We start from the raw sequence: 21,450 nt of genomic DNA, 5'->3' as shown, positions 1-21,450 counted from the left end.
ACTATTTCTTGTACCTGTGATCTAGCAGTTATTTAAAAAGGCTAATGGAATGTTGACCTTTATCACAAGTGGGCTGGAATACAAGGGGGTGGAAGTGATGAGTCAGTTGTGCAGAGCCTTGGTCAGACCCCATCGAGTCTGATGCATTCAGTTTTGGGCACCGCACCTCAGGAAGAATATATTGGCTTTGGAGGAGATACAGCACAGATTCACCAGAATCATAATACTTGGTCTTAAAGGGTTAATTTATGAGGATAAGTTTCAGAAATAGCTTACATTCCTTTAAATTTGGACTATTATGAAGTGATCTAATTGAATTGTTTAAAATGATAAGGGGATTAGCTAGAGTAGATACAGAGAAACTATTTCCTACGGTTGGGCAATACAGGGCACAATCTTACAATTAGAGCTCGGTCACTCAGGAGTGAAATCAGGAAGCACTTTTTCCACACAAAGGGGAGTGGAAATCTATAACTCACTCCCCCCAAAAATTGGGCCAAGACCGAGATTTGACATATTTATTAGGCAAGGGCTGAGGCTCGAAGGTGGGTGAATGGAGTTGAGGTACACATCAGCCATGACTTAACAGAATCCTATATCCAGACATTCATTAAAAATATTCTGTAAAAATGCTGTGCTGAAATGAAAATTAAGTATATGATCATGAAATAGTTGTTTGCAGTATTTAGCAAATAAACTAAATATTATAGTACTGGAATACTTTCAGTCAGATACAAAAGTACATTCACGGTCCTCAAAAGATTAATAATAGATTGCAATATAAAGGGCCACACTTAACCAATAGAAAGAGAATTCTTTCTATATTGTGTTGCAGTTATGGAGGTCAAACATTCTATTCTATTTTCTACTAATGCACTATGCGATTGGAATCCTGCCGTAAACAAGTTTAAAATCCACATCCTTTCAAGTTTCAGTTATAAACATTATTTTATCTCTGATTTACCATGCATCAACTCATGTTTTAAATATCCTGTTACAGTGGTACCAGTTCTGAATATTTACTTTGATGGTATTTACTTTCAAGACAAAATAAGTGAATGGGCCCCTCCCTCAAAAAAACACGAAGGGGTTTGAATTCCACTGTGCAATACATGTAATGTACCTATTCATGCATTTGCATGCAAATTTATCTGTTTGCTGTTTTAACCAAATTGTTAACCAATTTCAACCTCAATAATAACTAGATCTAGATCTGTTTATGACCACATATAATTTTGGACCCATCCCCCCAACACACACACATGCCATCACAAGATCATTTATTTTTCAAAATTATTTTTTGCTCCAATCTCATTTTGTTTATTTTCTTTCCAATTTCCCCCCTGCTGTTGTGAATATGTTGACTGCTGCAAGGGTAGAGATCCACACACACTGGCTACCTCCCATTACCTGGTCCAAGGGGTCACTCTTCATACATGCACCTTGACAGTGAATGGCGGCAGGCAAGGCTACCCCAATCCAGTTCTCGCCTAATATCCATACATGGACTTTTCAGCAAGGACACTAATTAATGATCTGGAGTCGAAACCCTCACTGACATTTCCCCTCCCTAACCAAAGGTGCTGTCGCCAACTGAAGTGCCATATCCTCAATGAGCTGGCTGAGATTAGTTAACTCAGCATAGACCAGAGATTGAACCTCAGACCTTCATCAGCTGCATGTCTCAGGTCTACACAAAGCAGTGTGCCTACCAACCTAGCCATCAGGGCAGTTTTCCTTCTTTTTAACATCTATTGCACATCAGCCTGCACCCAGTTACCTGTCTATGCGACTCGAGCCAGCCATAAAGAGCTGACTTGGCCTTTTATTGATTTGCTGCCTTTGCTTGACCGAAGTTGGGAATCAGAGGCATGTGCATGTCTCTTCCATGGCACAATGCTTTGAAGCAACACAATGCACCAATATTTGGCTTACATCGCTCGGAAGTGTTATTTCTAAATGGAAAAAGGGGCCAATGGACAGTGCAATTAATTAACTATTGAATCTACACTCGGACAAGATATGTTTGGAACATTCTACCATTCAGAACAGACAAAGGATTAGATTCGGAAACTTCCCAAACTTCATTGCAACAGTTATGAATCATCATTTTGAAGTAAAATCTGGGGCCAATCATTAAATCATATTTTAAAACTCAAAATTAATGTACGCAAAAAGAATACAGATGGGTCAGACATTTCTGGGTTCTTGATTTTGGAATAACTTCTGTGTATAACCCCACAAGTATTACGTGCAACATATTAAATCCTTAATCAACCCAGAAATATAAACGTCAATGGTGAATAAAAAGCTATTATCTTCAAGAGAGACAGACCGCTACCAAAACAATAAGTGTTTTGTCAGGATGAAATGCTTCTGCTTCTATAAAATCAAGAAATAATGCAAGTTTGCAGTATTAAGCAGAGGCATATCATATAACAAATGCAGAATATAGACATAGAGCACATGTTTACATGCTGCATTACTTATAAATGTACTGTAGCTTAAAAAATGGCTTTTCACCCCTATGTCAAATACATAATCTAGGTTATGTTTGTTTGTAATCAATTGCATTATAAGCACCTGGCACTGTGCAGTAATTTTTTCTTTCCCACTGCCTAAAGATTAGGTGTCTTTCCACTGAAGTTATCACATTTTCTCTCCCCATAGTAATGTATGAATTATGCTCTGAATGTTGTCACCCTGCTGTCTCATTCAACAGACTGATGGCACAGCTGCTGGGGTTTATTCCCAGGGCAATTTGTATCATGGTGTGAAGGCTGCCTGATTTGCCCCAGAGGCGATGCATCAACTTCTATCTCAACAGCAAAATAATCCTTGCTGAGTACATCTCATTTCGCTATAATTTTAAACTGATTGAACTTCAAGTCGGATTGCTTTCATCTCCCTTAAGTAAATGGAGTTTGGGGATCGCAGTCGAATTGTTTCTCAACAGAAAACTGCTCCTATATTCGTCATTTATTTTATTCGATGTCAAATAATTTTCATGTTTCCTCTCTTCACTTGGACTTCCTTGACCATTACGCATACTCCGATTTTCTAAAACACCTTCTATACTCCAATATCAGGTTCTATTCATTTTTAAATTACCTCTCTGTTGCAATATTTACATTAAAAATAAAACTCCCAGTCCTATTTCCCAACAATTTGCTAAAGTAAAATATGAAACTCGGACTGCAATTTACAATGACAGAATACTCATATAATCCGAATTATTTCATCACTAAACGTGTGAAGAAAGCAAGTTTCCATTCGACAAGTAATTGAAAGTTCTGATGAATACTTCTGTGCAGTTTGGTCCGGTGAATAAAACCAATAAAATAAGCTGACCTCTAACTGCCACTAAATTGCATTCCCGACAGATTACTTTATTTACTTACATAGTTGTCTCAATTCTTGATTTGTCCAAATTTGATTTAAACAAACCTTGCTCAACAGGACTATTTCCTTCACTAAACCTGTCAATGTCCTTAATCGAGTTGTCGTTACAGCAACAATACTTACATCTCTGGTTGCGGCGTCTGCCTTTAACCATACTCATTCTAAACGGCTCCAGGTTTCTTCTGTAGTAATCACACTCCAGGACACTGAATGAAAAGGCTTCTCGTTTTCAGGGAGGCAGTTGTTCCACTCACCGACAGAAAGTAACCAGTGATCGAACAGCAGTAGCCTGGATGATACCATTCGCATGATATAACAGGGGAGCAAGAGGCTCCATTCTGCAATGGATGCTAAAGATATATCTTTTGTCCAATTCTGCATCAAATAAAAAATGCTCTCAAAGGAGTAAATAAAACAAAGGTAGAATCTCAAATTTCACAAGATAGACCAGAATTTCGCATTGTTCCCCTGCTAAACATTATTTTTTGGAACTGCTTTTCTCACGTTCTAGAATAGATTTTTCAGAATAGTTCATTACTTCATATAATATCTGAGTAATATTACTGAGCACGCAGCTGGCGGTGTTATCTGGGGTTAATGCATTCGGAACCAGGTGATGTATCATGTTTGCAAGCCAATGTGACCTGAACTGACTCCTTTCAGGCTTATTTCCAAAGATCCACACCTGACCCAGAGATGCAAATGTACCTGTTGTTTTTTTTTTAATAAAGGAGGTGCACATGAACATAATTCTTCACTTTCTGCTCCTACATACAACTATCAAAGCTGGCATTAATGGGATGTGATGTTGGCAACTCTGATTGAATGTATACCTGGAGGTTTCATCACATGACCGGCTCCCCCACTCCCGCCATTAGTCACACAACATGTCCATTCTCGCAACGCACCACCCTCCCAAATCAATTGGAAAGTGAAAAGACAATAAATGACCAAATGCTTGATTCTTGACTGTCAGTCAAATAACCTTTTTTCCACCTTCACTATTTTTATAACTAATAAACAGAAGTGTTCAAAGAAAATGAAAGAAACGGGATGAAATTGCTCTGGGCCCCAACTGGGGGCATAACCATATGGGGCCAGGACTTTTAGCATCCGGCATTGATGTCCCGCCCCCCGGCTCACTCCACTTCCTTTGGGGGCGGTTACTGGGGCGCTACTGGGGCACTGAAGGAAGCGCTACTTGGATGCTCCACGCAACACTGATGTGCATCAATGCCCCTCACTTTCGCTTAAAGAGGAGGGCCGCTGTATATGCTGTAAGTCCTCTGATGGCCTCCACTGGGCCACCAGGGCAGTGTGCAACCAGGCCTGCAGCCTGACACCCAAAATGAAGTGCCAGGCTGCACAATGGCGGCCCGGACCACGCTAGGGCCACCATTGTTGAGCCGACCCGAAAATCAGCAGGCAAAAAAAGATGGCAGCCCAGGGCGCTGGCCCCCTCCTCTCTAAGGAGCACCCCGAGAGCGGATGTCGGCCAGCTTCTCAACCCGTGAAGCTGGCATTCACATCCACAAGTGCCAGTCTCGTGGCCAGCGGGGCAATTTCCCCTGCGGGGCGTTAAGTGGTTGGCATGGGGCGATGATGGGTCACCGAACACGGCAATAACGTCATCGCCGGTTGTGCGGCAGCCCAGAGCGCTAACCGAGGTGCTGCCGGGCAATTTCGTGGGAGGCTGTGGCGCCCCCTCCCCCGGGATCAAAGTCTCCTCCGTCCTGTTAGCGCCCCCTGGAAGTGCTAACCGGGCTTTAAAAAGGGGCAATTTCACCCACAATCTTTTTAATGCCCCATGATCTTCTCCGAGGTTGCTCGCAGTAGTGTGTTGCAGATTAATCTTCAATTCCTGGAGATTTCAGGCCAATCCTCCTGGAGTGTTGATAACCCTAACTGGATGATTGCTGTTTGCCACAGGATTTCGGGTAGGGAGGTGGAGAGTGAGCATTTACAAAGCATCACCATGTTCCATGTTAGGGCACTCAGCCTGCAGGAGTGGGGGCTATCTATGGTCTGTATTGCATTGGAATTGAGTACACCTCCATATGTCTTTGCATTCTTTAGCCGGAATCTCCCCAGCCCTACGAATGCAGGTTTGGAGGCGTGCCCGCTGTCAAAATGGCGTGATTGACAGCGGGTTGGGATCCCGCTCTGAACACACCTCCGTGTGAGTTCCTCAGCTGTCAGATCTGCGTTCGGATAGCAGACCCAACAGCAAGCAACAGGACAGGTAATTAACATCATTAAAAGATACTTAAATGGCAGTTAAGATGTTTAAAAGCAGGCACTTACAATTTTATCAACCTTTTGATGGGTTTGCCGTCCCTTGAGTTTCACGCCAGGTAAGTGGAGTTGGGTTCTCAGTGACTCTCTATTGCTTTGGCTAGTTGGCAGCTGCAGAAGTGGTACAAAAGCTACCATTTCACAACTATTCACTTTCCAGTATCAGAAACTGAAGCCTTCAGGTTTTGGAATACACTTTTGAGCTGTATGCAGTTTGGAAGTGTTTTGCAGTGAACTCTCTATTCACTGTCACCTCCTTGGAGCAACTTCTCACCATTAACAGGGTGCTTTTGTCATCTCAACCTCACATGCCATCTATTCCAGCAGCACGGTGCCCTTGAAAAAATATCGCCTTGGTCCTTATAATTCCACAACGATCAGCCCCAACACCAACATCATTAAACACACCAGCATCATTACCAACAACACCAACCTTCTCCATGGCTTCACCATGGCCACATGTGGCAGTCAGGATGTACCTCATGCTGTACATCGTGACTGCCACATGATGCACCAGGTTGGCACCACCCCACACTAACTCCATAAAACATCCCTGCAATGTCCAACCCATTCCTTTCACACTCATCACCTTATGGCTCATCATACACTGCAACTCACTAAGCCACTTCCAAAGGTGCCCATAAATCTGTCCAAGAACGCAATGTCCTGAAAATAAAGATTTCAATGTTTGACAACACACCAATATTAACTATACATGAACATTGGCTAAAGGACCCAAATGCCTACCCTTGTGTGTTGTTAGTTGGTATGATTGGACAAGGATGAGGGTGAGTGTGAGGGGTGGGTAGTGAAATGGGGAACTGATAATGTAGATAGACAGAGAGAGAAAGGAATGAATGGAGGTGCAAGGTAAGTTGATGAGAGTAAGGATGTGCAGGGGTAGAGTAGGAAAGACAGAGTGATGGGGATGTGATGAGTGGCATAGCAGGATGAAGTTGATTGTGGCTTTGCAGTAACGTTTCATGATCTACTGAGATAATTGAAAGTTTTGCGCCACTGCAGCCAGGTCCTCCAGACGACATCCCTGCTTGTACCCTCATGTGTAATGTGCAATCAGGTTGCGTTGGTCTCCTGGAGAGGTCTCTTCCATCCATTGGAGTGGAAGAGAACCTCCCTGCATGCTGTGACTCCCTCCATAAGCATCTGGAGGGAGTTATGGGAGCGTCTGGGTGTAGCCATGCACCTTTGTGCAGTGTGTGTCAGTGTTTGTAGTAGCTCAATGCTTCAAAAGACTGACAGATGATCTGTCAAAAAAAAAGTGGGCATGGTTCTTTGATGGAAACCAGATGATGACGCGTCATCAGATGATGTCATCAGACCTACTTCCAGTTAATTGGCCGGGAAACCTGCAGGGCGGGCTTAACAAGTCCTAGTCACAGAAAATTGAAGGGAGAGGGCTGACTGCACTTTGGAGCAGTTTTCCCACACTGCACCAATGCCGCCTGCATCAAACTCGCCTCTGTTGGCGAAATCCCGGCCATTGTGTGTGTGTATATGTGTATGAGTGATGGAGTGGGGGGATGGATGGGGTGGGATGATAAAGGGGGGTGGGCGGGGGGGGGTTGGGGAAGAGATTGAAATGGGTGTATTTTTCCTAGCAGCGGTGAGAATGTGGCTACAGGGCTGTAGCCTAAGTCATTGGCTTCACAAATTTGTGATCATTACAGACTGAAGTCAACAACAAACACTACTTCCGAGTATAGATGTCCACATGCACCAATGTTTAACCAATCACAACAACATTCTAACCGATGCAAGATATCTGTGCCAATAAATGGAAAATTCACAAGGTACCAGGTATAGATCCACATCATATGTAGAAAAGTGGCTTCCACCATAATACAAGATGATTGATTTTACAATATTATATGACATGGATGGCCCAACAGTATGGCTGTAGGAATATCATGGATGTGTAAGAGAGCTGATTTTATGGCAAGCCTCTGGTCTCAGCTAAACCAGTGGAAATAAAGCGCTGAGTGAAGGTGATTAGTTATCCCCACAGGGTAAGTGAACAAAAATTGGAGGAGTTGACCTGTGGCACTCTTGTACACCTCCGAATAGTTGGTTACAAAGCTGCCTTGTCAGGGGGAAGAGGAATAATTCATCAGTGTTCTGTCTCAAATCAGGTTTAGTGCATGGAGCAGAGGAACCCACTAAGGCAGAGAAAATATTGCAGGATGCGGGGGGCAAAATTTCACATATTGATTTAATAATGAATATAATGGGGGCGAAATTGGATGGCTTTGCGATCGGGTACGGCGATACCATCAACTCCCGTGATATCCGGCGGGAGTTTTGCAGAGACGCCAAGGCATTGCGTCCCGATCTCCTTCGTCAGGAGATCGGGACGTCATCATCGTGCGCATTGCCTGGCAGCGATCCGAACCCAAAATTGCGTTTCGCCCCCTGCAGCAGCGGCAGGCGAAAACACTGAAAGCTGCAGGAGGCATGCATCGGCTGGCCAGCCGCTTCGCGGCGATGCTTTAAGGCGTGACGGCCGAGGTAAGTAAAAAAAACAACTTACCTTTTCTCTTGCAGCTTTTTTCATGGATTCCTGTCAGCCCAGCACTCTGCTTGAGTGCTGAGCTGATCACGCAGGATCGTGGCTGCCGTCATTGAGAAGTTAAGTTTGTTTTCCTTTGCAGAGCCTGCAGCAATGGCCCTTTCCTTTAAGGGAGAGAAGGAGTCTTTCAATGCGGTACCATTCCATGGCCCAGTGTGTAGTGCTGCTGAATTCACCACCCTGCCTATTGTCGATTGGACTCCAAGAAGAAAATGGAGCACTTGATTTAGCACTTCACTTCCTTCTTGGATCGCAAACGCCAAATTTTTTTAAAGTTTGAAATGATTAGAGCCTAGCTCTAATTTTTCTAACTTTTAAAAGTTAACGCCCCAAATGGGGCGATACCCAATTTCACCCCCAATATAGTTAGATAAACTAGTAGAATCTAATATAGGATTCTAGAATGATATGGCACAAAAGGAGGCAATTCGGCCTATTGTGCTTGTGATGGCTCTTTGAAAGAGCTACCAATTAGTCCCACTCCCCTGCTCTTTACCCATGGCTCTAAAAAAAAAATCCTATTTATAATGCAGATATTTGATATTTGATAAGAATGTATTGCTTTATGCGGAGCTCCTTCACGGCAAACGAGCCAAAGGTGGACAGCGGAAACATTACAAGGATACCTTCAAAGCCTCCTTGATAAAGTGCGACATCACCACTGACACCTGGGAATCACTGGCCAAAGACCGCCCTAAGTGGAGAAAGTGCATCCAGGAGGGCGTTGAGCACTTCGAGTCTCAACGCCAAGAGCGTGAAGCAGTCAAGCGTAGGCAGCGGAAGGAGCGTGTGGTAAACCAGTCCCACCCACTCCTTCCCTCGGCAACTGTCTGCCCCACCTGTGGCAGGGTCTGTGGCTCTCGTAGTGGACTGTTCAGCCACCAAAGAACTCAATTCAGGAGTGGAAACAAGTCTTCCTCAATTCCGAGGGACTGCCTATGATGATGATGATAAACATATTAATTTAGAAGAATAATAGCATCATAGAAACTTACAGCACAGAAGGAGGCCATTCGGCCCGTCGAGTCTGTGTTGGTTCTTTGAAAGAGTAGTTGTGCTCAGACCCCAACCCCACTTTTTGTCCATAACCCTGTAAGTTCCTCATTCTCAAATACCTGTCCAACAAATGTTATATTGTTTTATTCTAATTATAAATTAATTGTATGTTTATTTTAAGTATCTGATCTTGACTTTGAATCTAGTGCAGTTTTTTAAAATTTGTATTTAAATGGCCAGATGTTTCTGCAACACTGACCATTTACAAGCAAATTGCAAAAATTGCATTTGAGCAATTCAGGGTAAAAGCTTTGAATCCCCAGAGAGTACAAACATTGATGCTTCCTTCGAGACTACTTATGACAACATAATTTTTCCTGTCCAAATTACAATTTGGATACAATATACAGGATTTGAATTAAAAATATATTGATGTAATAAAATAACCAAACATAATCATTAATCAGGAACAAAATGTTGAGCACCAGAAATTCTATAAATGAATTTAAATCTACCAACAGAAAATCATCTGCATTAACATGGTGTAAACATTTTCTTCGATCTTCAATACCAACATTAGCATTTCTGCAGTGGAAGCAGCATACAACTAAATGTGCTAATGGCAATTTTAACAGGTGCCCACGCCATCAAGAAATTGTCATATTTTTCTTGACTCATCACATTTCTAAGTAATTATCACCTTAATGAGCTGATACAGCATGCTGACACGAGCTGCAAGAATTCAAAGATTATGATTTAATTTTCAAATTGGGATTTGGGAAAAAAAACTACTAAAACACACCATTAAATCTTCAATAGACCTTCTATATGTAGGATTTGCAGCTCACTATACACATCACTTCAGAGAAAAATGCATTATCTTTTAAAGAACCAAATATTCTGTTATTCAGTTATACATCTGATACATTAATGAGAAAAGGAACATTAAAATCTTCCTTAAACAACAAGTGCTTTAGAAGAAAGGAGTTTTATTACAGTATGCAAATAGTGACACGGGCAGATATGAACAGAAAATCATTCATGTTCCATGATTTTGCTCAAAGTAACCTTTGTTATACATCACAATGATAATTAGACTTACTGACAATTGTAATTGTTGCTACTTCAACCTGATCTAAAAGATGCACCATAGCAACTTCATACAAGGTTGCATAACGAGGACAAATATGTCAGCAGTAATTAAAGTGCTTAAAGAAAATTAAAAATGCTAAATTAAGCAAACACAGCTATCATACACAAGCTTGCAGGAAATGGAGGTCTGGCATGATTCTAAATGCCTTCCTTTGACTAGAAGGTCTATTGCCTTTGGTCAATAAATTGTATTCCCTCACTTTTGTTAAAATAAAGGATTACTGACATGCTGTGAATACCAAGACTGTAGATGAGTTTTGAAGCACAACATTTATGATTATGGTAATTTTTGTATCATAAGTTATACCTTGTTTTTTTTTGCTTCTACCTGACCAAAGAAGAATATCTAGTGCTTGATATTACAGCATGGATATAAATCTGAGGTTGCAGAATGCTCAAATAAAATATTTATTCTATATCTTTTTGTTAGTAATGACTAAAGCATTTCTCATCGGCCTTATTCATGAGCAATAAAATGATTACTGAAAACTAGTTTTACAACTAATTGCATCCACCAAATGACGCATCAAACTAACTCGACTGCTGACTGTAACTCATGCAGCACATGATTGAGGTAATATATAACAAGTTGTTAACATAAGAACAGAAGAACATAAGAATTAGGAACAGGAGTAGGCCAGCTAGCACCTCGAGCCTGCTCCGCCATTCAACAAGATCATGGCTGATCTGGCCGTGGACTCAGCTCCACTTACCCGCCCGCTCCCCACAACCCTTAATTCCCTTATTGGTTAAAAATCTATCTATCTGTGATTTGAATACATTCAATGAGCTAGCCTCAACTGCTTCCTTGGGCAGAGAATTCACAACCCTCTGGGAGAAGAAATTCCTTCTCAACTCGGTTTTAAATTGGCTCCCCCGTATTTTGAGGCTGTGCCCCCTAGTTCTAGTCTCCCCGACCAGTGAAACAACCTCTCTGCCTCTATCTTATCTATCTCTTTCATTATTTTAAATGTTTCTATAAAATCACCCCTCATCCTTCTGAACTCCAACGAGTAAAGACCCAGTCTACTCAATCTATCATCATAAGGTAACCCCCTCATCCCCGCAACCAGCCTAGTGAATCATCTCTGTACCCCCTCCAAAGCTAGTATATCCTTCCTTAAGTAAGGTGACCAAAACTGCATGCAGTACTCCAGGTGCGGCCTCACCAATATCCTGTACAGTTGCAGCAAGACCTCCCTGCTTTTGTACTCCATCCCTCTCACAATGAAGGCCAACATTCCATTCGCCTTCCTGATTACCTGCAACTAACTTTTTGGGATTCATGCACAAGGACCCCCAGGTTCCTTTGCACCGCAGCATGTTGTAATTTCTCCCCATTCAAATAATATTCCCTTTTACTGTTTTTTTCCCTCAAGGTGGATGACCTCACATTTTCCGACATTGTATTCCATCTGCCAAACCTTAGCCAATTTGCTTAACCTATCTAAATCTCTTTGCAGCCTCTCTGTGTCCTCTACACAACCCGCTTTCCCACTAATCTTTGTATCATCTGCAAATTTTGTTACACTACACTCTGTTCTCTCATCCAAGTCATCAATGTATATGTATGTATAATCTAGTGAACCTTCGTAATGGCATGTTGGCCTTTATTGCAAGGGGGTTGGAGTACAAGAGTAAGGAAGTCTTGCTACAATAGTACAGGGCTTTGATGAGACCACACCTGGAATACTGTGCACAGTTTTAGTCTCCTTATCTGGGGAAGGATATACTTGCCTTAGAGGCCGTGCAACGAAGGTTCACTAGATGAATTCCTGGGATGAGAGGGTTGTCCTATAAGGAGAGATTGAGTAGATTTAGCCTATACTATCTGGAGTTTAGAAGAATGAGTGGTAATCTCATTGAAACATATAAGATTCTAAGGGGGATTGACAGGGTCTATGCTGAGACGTTGTTTCCCTTGGCTAGAGAGTCTAGAACTAAGGAGTATAGTCTCTGGCTACGGGGTCGGCCATTTAAGGCTGAGATGAGGAGGAATTTCTTAACTCAGAGGGTTGTGAATCTTTTGAATTCTCTGCCCCAGAAGGCTGTGGATGCTGAGTCAATATGTTCAAGGCTGAGATAGGTAGATTTTTGAACTTTAGAGGAAGCAAGGGATTATGGATATCGGGCAGGAATGTGGAGTTGAGATCGAAGATCAGCCATGATCTTATTGAATGGCGGAGCAGGCTCGAGGGGCTGTGTGGCCTACTCCTGTTCCTAATTCTTATGTTTTTATCTTATGCATGTGCTCATAAATGAACAATGGCTTGTACAGTGCAGAAAACTAGCCACAGGAAAGGGACAATATAAGTATCTAATCAATGTTCATCCAAACACAATCAAACTTTAACTGTAATCCACCCGAAGAGAAATATGAATAGCCAAATACAAAACAACAAAATAAACATAAGGCACATCTGACCAGGAATAAGCACAGTCAACCACTTCACATAAAGCACGTGTGTCGACGGACAAATGTAATTTTCTTGGTTGGATGACAATGAGTTGATTTTTGCTTGGGGAATTGTGATTAGGGTTACCAACCAATTTTGCAAATTTACCCAGTTTCTGGCAGGCAAAGCTATTTAGGTCTCGTAGGAAACCATGTATGATTGTGTGTGTGGCTGCTTTGGGTCCAATTTACTGTAAATGCGTATGGAAAGTATGTTGTTTAAAATCTTTACATGAATGCAGTTCTAATTGTTTGACAATCTGCCAGCTTTCAGGACTCAATTAAATCCTTTCATTGCCATTCATTGCAATTATTGATCAATTATGATGGATGAATAAATTTCTATTGTAATTAATCTACCATTGCACTGAATAGCTGGCACTCCGAGACAGATCAAGGTGGTAATTTAAAAATCTTTCCATTATTTTTGTAAGACTTTTGACATGACTCTCACTTCCCCTGCCCGGCTGAATCCAGATTGGGACGAGGGGGATGGCACAGTTATATCAAGGGATAGCCTAATGTTAATTATGTAATTTGTGCTAAGTAGATGCAACAATCAAGCAGCTTATAAAAGGCATAATTACAGAAGTCCTCCCTATCCAATAAGATATGAATGGTCAGTCGGGGAGAAACAATGCTCTATGGGGAATGATCACTGGGGGCAACGAAAGGATGCTGAAGACGATACACTAGTCTGTTCCAACTAGATTCAAATTCAATTTTTCAAATTAAGTTTCATGACAAACGGACAGAATTTCCGGGATGGTGGGGGAATTTTGCTGATCATCTGCTGCAACTTCAGTGGAAGATCCACAAAACCCCCAGAGAAACAACAAAGTTATAGCGGACGATCGGAAAAATCCCTGAGGAAATTACTAACATTTTTCTATAATCCTTTTGTGACACATTCCCTGAGAAACACCAAAGGGCAGAAAACATTAGTGGGAGTTATGTACAGACCACCAAACAGTAGCAGGGAGGTTGGGGATGTCATCAAACAGAAAATTAGGGACGTGTGCAATAAGGGTACAGCAGTTATCATGGGTGATTTTAATCTACAGATTGATTAGGCTAACCAAACTGGTAGCAATACTGTGGAGGAGGAGTTCCTGGAGTGTATAAGGGATGGTTTTCTAGACCAATATGTCGAGGAACCAACTAGAGAGCAGGCCATCCTAGACTGGGTCTTGTGTAACGAGAGAGGATTAATTAACAATCTGGTCGTGCGAGGCCCCTTGGGAAAGAATGACCATAATATGGTAGAATTCTTCATTAAGATGGAGAGTGACACAGTTAATTCAGAGACTAGGGTCCTGAATGTAAAAAAGGAAACTTCGACGGTATGAGACGTGAATTGGCTAGAATAGACTGGCGAATGATAATTAAAGGGTTGACGGTGAATAGGCAATGGCAGATATTTAAAGATCACATGGATGAACTACAACAATTGTACATCCGTGTGTAGCGTAAAAATAAAAAAGTGAAGGTGGTTCAACCGTGGCTAACAAGGGAAATTAGGGAAAGTGTTAAATCCAAGGAAGAGGCATATAAATTGGCCAGAAAAAGCAGCAAACCTGAGGACTGGGAGAAATTTAGAATTCAGCAGAGGAGGACTAAGGTTTTAATTAGGAAGGGGAAAATAGAGTATGAGAGTCAGCTTGCAGGGAACATGAAAACTGACTGCAAAAGCTTCTATAGATATGTGAAGAGAAAAAGATTATTGAAGACTAATGTAGGTCCCTTGCAGTCAGATTCAGGTGAATTCATTATGGGGAACAAGGAAATGGCAGACCAATTGAACAAATACTTTGGTTCTGTCTTCACTAAGGAAGACACGAATAACCTCCCAAAAATATTAGGGGACCGAGGGTCTAGCGAGAAGGGGGAACTGAGGGAAATCCTTATTAGTCAGGAAATGGTGTTAGGGAAATTGAAGAGACTGAAGGCCGATAAATCCCCAGGGCCTGATAGTCTGCATCCCAGAGTACTTAAGGAAGTGGCCCGATAAATAGTAGATGCATTGGCGGTCATTTTCCAACATTCCATAGACTCTGGATCAGTTCCTATGGATTGGAGGGTAGCTAATGTAACCCCACTTTTTAAGAAAGGAGTGAGAGAGAAAACAGGGAATTATAGACTGGTCAGCCTGACATCAGTGGTGGGGAAAATGCTGGAGTCTCTTATTAAAGATGCAATAGCAGCATATTTGGAAAGCAGTGACAGGATCAGTCCAAGTCAGCATGGATTTATGAAAGGGAAATCATGCTTGACAAATTTTCTAGAGTTTTTTGAGGATGTAACTAGCAGAGTGGATAAGGGTTTACCAGTAGATGTGGTGTATTTGGACTTTCAAAAGGCTTTTGACAAGATCCCACACAAAAGATTAGTTTGCAAAATTAAGGCACATGGTGCTGGGGGTAATGTATTGACGTGGATAGAGAAATGGTTGGCAGACAGGAAGCAAAGAGTGGGAATAAACGGGTCCTTTTCAGAATGGCAGGCAGTGACTAGTGCGGTGCCACAGTGTTCAGTGCTGGGACCCCAGCTATTTACAATATACATTAATGATTTAGACGAAGGAATTGAATGTAATATCTCCAAGTTTGCAGATGACACGAAGCTGGGTGGCAGTGCGAGCTGCGAGGAGGATGCTAAGAGGCTGCAGGAGGACTTGGACAGGTTAGGTGAATAGGCAAATGCATGGCAGATGCAGTATAATGTGGATAAATGTGAGGTTATCCACTTTGGTGGCAAAAACAGGAAGGCAGATTATTATCTGAATGGTGACAGATTAGTTAAAGGGGAGGTGCAACGAGACCTGGGTGTCATGGTACATCAGTCATTGAAGGTTGGCATGCAGGTACAGCAGGCAGTAAAGAAAGCAAATGGCATGCTGGCCTTCATAGTGAGGAGATTTGTGTATAGGAGCAGGGAGGTCTTGCTGCAGTTGTACAGGGCCTTGTTGAGACCACACCTTGAGTATTGTGTTTGCAGTTTTGGTCTCCTAATCTGAGGAAGGACGTGCTTGCTATTCAGGGAGTGCAGCAAAGGTTCACCAGACTAATTCCCGGGATGGCAGGACTGACATATGAGGAAAGACTGGATCGGCTAGGCTTATATTCACTGGAATTTAGAAGAATGAGAGGGGGTCTCATCGAAACATATAAAATTCTGACGGGACTATACGGGTCAGATGCAGGAAGAATGTTCCTGATGTTGGGGAAGTCCAGAACCAGGGAACGCAGTCTAAGGATAAGGGGTAAGCCATATAGGACTGAGATGAGGAGATACACTTTCACCCAGAGAGTGGTGAACCTGTGGAATTCTCTGCCACAGAAAGTTGCTGAGTCCAGTTCGTTGGATATATTCAAAAGGGAGTTAGCTGTGGCCCTTACAGCTAAATGGATCAAGGGGTATGGAGAGAAGGCTGGGGTGGGGTACTGAGGTTGAATGATCAGCCATGATCATATTTAATGGCGGTGCAGGCTCGAAGGACCGAATGGCAAGCTCTTGCACCTAGTTTCTATGTTTCTATTGTCAGAATGCAAAGATGCAGAATCAGCTTTGTGTATCAATATAATTTCATATATAATCTATGTACATGCAAAACTGAATGCTGCAAAGCACATTGAAAATAAAATACAATAATTTCATGGAAAATGTTGAATTTGCTAAACTTTGGTCACAGTGCTAAAAATACTACTGAAGCCATTAAAGAAATGATGAATCATTTCATGAAAAACTGCTAAGTTGTATTACAAAATTGTTTGAAGAGTTTATGAACATTAAAAAAAACGAATATTAATTCTTTATGCTTCTCATTTGCTCTCTGTGTTCATTATTTAAAGGATGCATGTAATACAAATCGCACTATTAAATTGGACTAAGGAATTATGTGGGCGATGGTTTTACCAGGGCTCAGATGAATTCTGCAGATAGTGTTAAGCTCATTCTTATCTGATGATTTGGCAATAGTGCTGTCCTGGTTCGAATCACACAAAGAGCTTGTTACATAAGAACATAAGAACATAAGAATTAGGAACAGGAGTAGGCCATCTAGCCCCTCGAGCCTGCTCCGCCATTCAACAAGATCATGGCTGATCTGGCCGTGGACTCAGCTCCACTTACCCGCCCGCTCCACGTAACCCTTAATTCCCTTATTGGTTAAAAATCTATCTATCTGTGACTTGAATACATTCAATGAGCTAGCCTCAACTGCTTCCTTGGGCAGAGAATTCCACAGATTCACAACCCTCTGGGAGAAGAAATTTTTTCTCAACTCAGTTTTAAATTGGCTCCCCCGTATTTTGAGGTTGTACCCCCTAGTTTTAGTCTCCCCGACCAGTGGAAACAACCTCTCTGCCTCTATCTTGTCTAGCCCTTTCATTATTTTAAATGTTTCTATAAGATCCCCCCTTATCCTTCTGAACTCCAACGAGTAAAGACCCAGTCTACTCAATCTATCATCATAAGGTAACCCCCTCATCTCCGGAATCAGCCTCGTGAATCGTCTCTGTACCCCTTCCAAAGCTAGTATATCCTTCCTTAAGTAAGGTGACCAAAACTGCATAAAGTACTCCAGGTGCGGCCTCACCAATACCCTATACAGTTGCAGAAGGACCTCCCTGCTTTTGTACTCCATCCCTCTCGCAATGAAGGCCAATATTCCATTCGCCTTCCTGATTACCTGCTGCACCTGCAAACTAGCTTTTTTTGGGATTCATGCACAAGGAGGTCCTTGACGGCGCCCCTTCGCTTTAGGAGAGGGGTGCGCCAGGGATGCCCCATGTCCGGCCAGTTATACGCCGTTTGCGTGGAGCCTTTCCTGCGCCTCTTGCGGACGAGGTTGACGAGACTGGCTCTGCAAGGGCCGGGCGTGGAGATCGTCCTCTCGGCTTACGCCGATGACGTGCTCCTCGCGGTAGAGGATCCCGCTGACCTGCGGAGGATGCGTCAGTGCCAGGAGATTTACTCGGCCGCGTCCTCCGCCAGGATCAACTGGGAGAAATGTTCCGGACTCCTGGTGGGTCAGTGGCGGGTGGACTCCCTGCCGGAGGAGCTCAGGCCTTTTGCCTGGAGCACGACCCATCTCCTCTATCTGGGAGTCTACCTTAGCCCCGACGAGGGAGCCTGGCCGGCGAACTGGCAGGAGCTGGAGGCCAAGGTCGCCGCTCGCCTAGGGCGCTGGACAGGACTGCTCCGAGTGCTGTCCTACAGGGGTCGAGCGCTAGTCATAAACCAGCTGGTGGCCGCAATGTTGTGGTACCGGCTGGTCACTTTGACCCCTCCCCCTGCGTTTGTCGCCAAGATACAGAAGAAGCTGGTGGACTTCTTCTGGAACAACAGGAAGCACTGGGTCTCTGCTGCGGTCTTGAGTCTCCCGCTTGAGGTGGGCGGTCAGTCGTTGGTGTGCGTCAGCGCCCAGCTCGCGACTTTCCGTCTTCAGACCCTGCAGAGATACCTTTACGTCGAGCCCCCTCCTAGGTGGTGTGCTCTGGCAACGTATTTCTTCTGCCAGCAGCGCGACCTCAATTACGACACGCGGCTCCTGTTTGTGAACTTGGGGGGTGTCAGGACCGCCCTCCGGGAGCTGCCTGTCTTTTACAAGGAACTCATCAGGGTCTGGAACAAAGTCTCCACCAAGCGCAGCTCTCCGCCGGGTGGAGTGGCGGCCGTCCTGCAGGAGCCGCTGCTCAGGAATCCGTACCTCCACGACCGAGGTTTTATGTGGCGGTCGGAAGAGAGGGCTGTGGCTGGTGAGGTGACCAGGGTCAGGGACCTGCTCGATGGTGGAGGAGCGGGCTGGATGGCGCCAGACGCGCTGGCACGGCGCCTACATTCGGCCGACATCCACTGCGCGGCCATTGCCATCGAGTCGCTAAAAACAGCTCTGGGCCCTGACTCCGTTAGGTGTGTCGAGGCGGCTCAAGCACGTGGGGAGATCCCGTCCAAACCGACCCCTGTCCGGATGGAATTCCTCATCGGCGCCAAGCCACGAAACCTCCCTCGGGGGCCGGCGCCTCACAACTTGAGCCGCCTCGGGGAAATCCCCTCCGTGCCTTCCAGTTCCGCGCGGAGGGGTTTCCTGTACGGGCTGCTCCTGCACACTCTCAACTTTGCCATCCTCGCCGGCCGTCCGGACATGCCATGGCGTACCATCTTGCCGTCCGGAGGAGGCGGGGGTCCCCGATGGAGGGCACTCTACGCAGGGGTCCTCCCACTATTCATCGGGGACTTGGCCTGGAGGGTGGTGCACGGAGCAGTGCCGTGCAACAAATTTTTAAACCGGTTCACGGACTCCCAGGCCGCCTGCAATTTCTGCGGTCTGGAAGAGTCCGTGTTCCATGTTTTTATGGAATGCACGAGGTTGCAGCCCCTGTTTTATTATTTGAAGGGGCTGCTCCTGAAATTCTGGCTGCACTTCAGTCCCACTCTCCTGATCTTTGGGTACCCTGTGCGGAGGGGAGCGGGTATGTCCGAAGGCCTTCTCGTAGGACTGCTCCTGGGCACGGCCAAGGGTGCCATCAGCCGGTCCAGGCAGCGGGCGGTCGAGGGGGTCGTTCAACCTGACTGCCTGCCTCTCTTCCGCTCTTACATCCGGTCCAGGGTGTCCTTGGAGATGGAGCACACGGTGTCCACTGGTACGCTCGCGGCCTTCCGCGAGAGGTGGGCACCGGAGGGACTGGAGTGCATCATCACGCCCGGCAACCAAATATTAATTTGATTTTACGTTTTAAAGTTTAATTTGTTTTAATTGCCGGTGCTTTTAGTGTCCCCTTCCCTTTTATAGGGGGCACTGGGAAAATTGTGATTTTAGTGCCCAAAAAAAAAAAAACAAAAAAAAAACCAAAAAAAGGAAAAAAAGGGCCTTGTAAATGTCTGTTGTGTCACCCAGGTCGGGTGGCACGGTTTAATGTTTTATGTTTTGCAGGTAGACTCTAAAAGAGTTTCATGCACAAGGACCCCCAGGTCCCTCTGCACCGCAGCATGTTGTAATTTCTCCCCATTCAAATAATATTCCCTTTTACTGTTTTTTTTCCCAAGGTGGATGACCTCACACTTTCCGACATTGTATTCCATCTGCCAAACCTTAGCACATTCGCTTAACCTATCTAAATCTCTTTGCAGCCTTTCTGTGTCCTCTACACAACCCGCTTTCCCACTAATCTTTGTGTCATCTGCAAATTTTTTACACTACACTCTGTCCCCTCTTCCAGGTCATCTATGTATATTGTAAACAGTTGTGGTCCCAGCACAGATCCCTGTGGCACACCACTAACCATCGATTTCCAACCCGAAAAGGACCCATTTATCCCGACTCTCTGCTTTCTGTTCGCCAGCCAATTCTCTATCCATGCTAATACATTTCCTCTGACTCCGCGTACTCTTACCTTCTGCAGTAACCTTTTGTGTGGTACCTTATCGAATGCCTTTTGGAAATCTAAATACAACACATCCATCGGTACACCTCTATCCACTATGCTCGTTATATCCTCAAAGAATTCCTGTTAATTAGTTAAACATGATTTCCCGTTCATGAATCCATGCTGCGTCTGCTTGATTGCACTATTCCTATCTAGATGTCCTGCTATTTCTTCCTTAATGATAGCTTCAAGCATTTTCCCACTGCAGATGTTAAACTAACCGGCCTATAGTGACCTGCCTTTTGTCTGCCTCCTTTTTTAAACAGAGGCGTTACATTAGCTGCTTTCCAATCCGCTGGTACCTCCCCAGAGTCCAGAGAATTTTGGTAGATTATAACGAATGCATCTGCTATAACTTCCGCCATCTCTTTTAATACCCTGGGATGCATTTCATCAGGACCAGGGGACTTGTCTACCTTGAGTCCCATTAGCCTGTCCAGCACTACCCCGCTAGTGATAGTGATTGTCTCAAGGTCCTCCCTTCCCACATTCCCGTGACCAGCAATTTTTGGCATGGTTTTTGTGTCTTCCACTGTGAAGACCGCAGCAAAATAATTGTTTAAGGTCTCAGCCATTTCCACATTTCCCATTATTAAATCCCCCTTCTTATCTTCTAAGGGACCAACATTTACTTTAGTCACTCTTTTCCGTTTGATATATCTGTAAAAGCTTTTACGATCTGTTTTTAGTTTTATGCAAGTTTACTTTCGTAATCTATCTTTCCTTTCTTTATTGCTTTCTTAGTCATTCTTTGCTGTCATTTAAAATTTTGCCAATCTTCTATTTACCCACTAACCTTGGCCACCTTATACGCATTGGTTTTTAATTTGATACTCTCCTTTATTTCCTTGGTTATCCATGGCTGGTTATCCCTTCTCTTACCGCCCTTCTTTTTCACTGGAATATATTTTTGTTGAGCACTATGAAAGAGCTCCTTAAAAGTTTTCCACTGTTCCTCAATTGTGCCACCGTTTAGTCTGTGTGTCCAGTCTACTTTAGCCAACTCTGCCCTCATCCTACTGTAGTCCCCTTTGTTTAAGCATAGTATGCTCGTTTGAGACACTACTTCCTCACCCTCAATCTGTATTACAAATTCAACCATACTGTGAACACTCATTCCGAGAGGATCTTTTACT

At 43.8% G+C, this 21,450-nt stretch overlaps 1 protein-coding gene across 3 annotated transcripts in view; it reads right to left on the bottom strand.

Annotated features, from left to right (window-relative positions):
- Positions 1-21,450, bottom strand: part of LOC139276002 (RNA-binding Raly-like protein) — a 783,670-nt gene that overhangs the window by 556,100 nt on the left and 206,120 nt on the right. Inside the window, exon 1 of one of the 3 annotated variants that reach the window (XM_070893342.1) lies at positions 3,526-3,637. The exons of the other annotated variants lie outside the window; for them this stretch is intronic. Within the exon in view, the coding sequence (XP_070749443.1) occupies positions 3,526-3,562 (37 nt within the window). The 5' untranslated portion in view covers positions 3,563-3,637. Of the gene's footprint in view, positions 1-3,525; positions 3,638-21,450 lie in introns of those variants that run through there. 3 annotated transcript variants of the gene reach the window in all.

Source organism: Pristiophorus japonicus, chromosome 1 (genome assembly GCF_044704955.1).
Source record: "Pristiophorus japonicus isolate sPriJap1 chromosome 1, sPriJap1.hap1, whole genome shotgun sequence".
Classification (NCBI taxonomy): domain Eukaryota; kingdom Metazoa; phylum Chordata; class Chondrichthyes; family Pristiophoridae; genus Pristiophorus; species Pristiophorus japonicus.
This window is presented reverse-complemented; position numbering and strand designations above follow the sequence as displayed.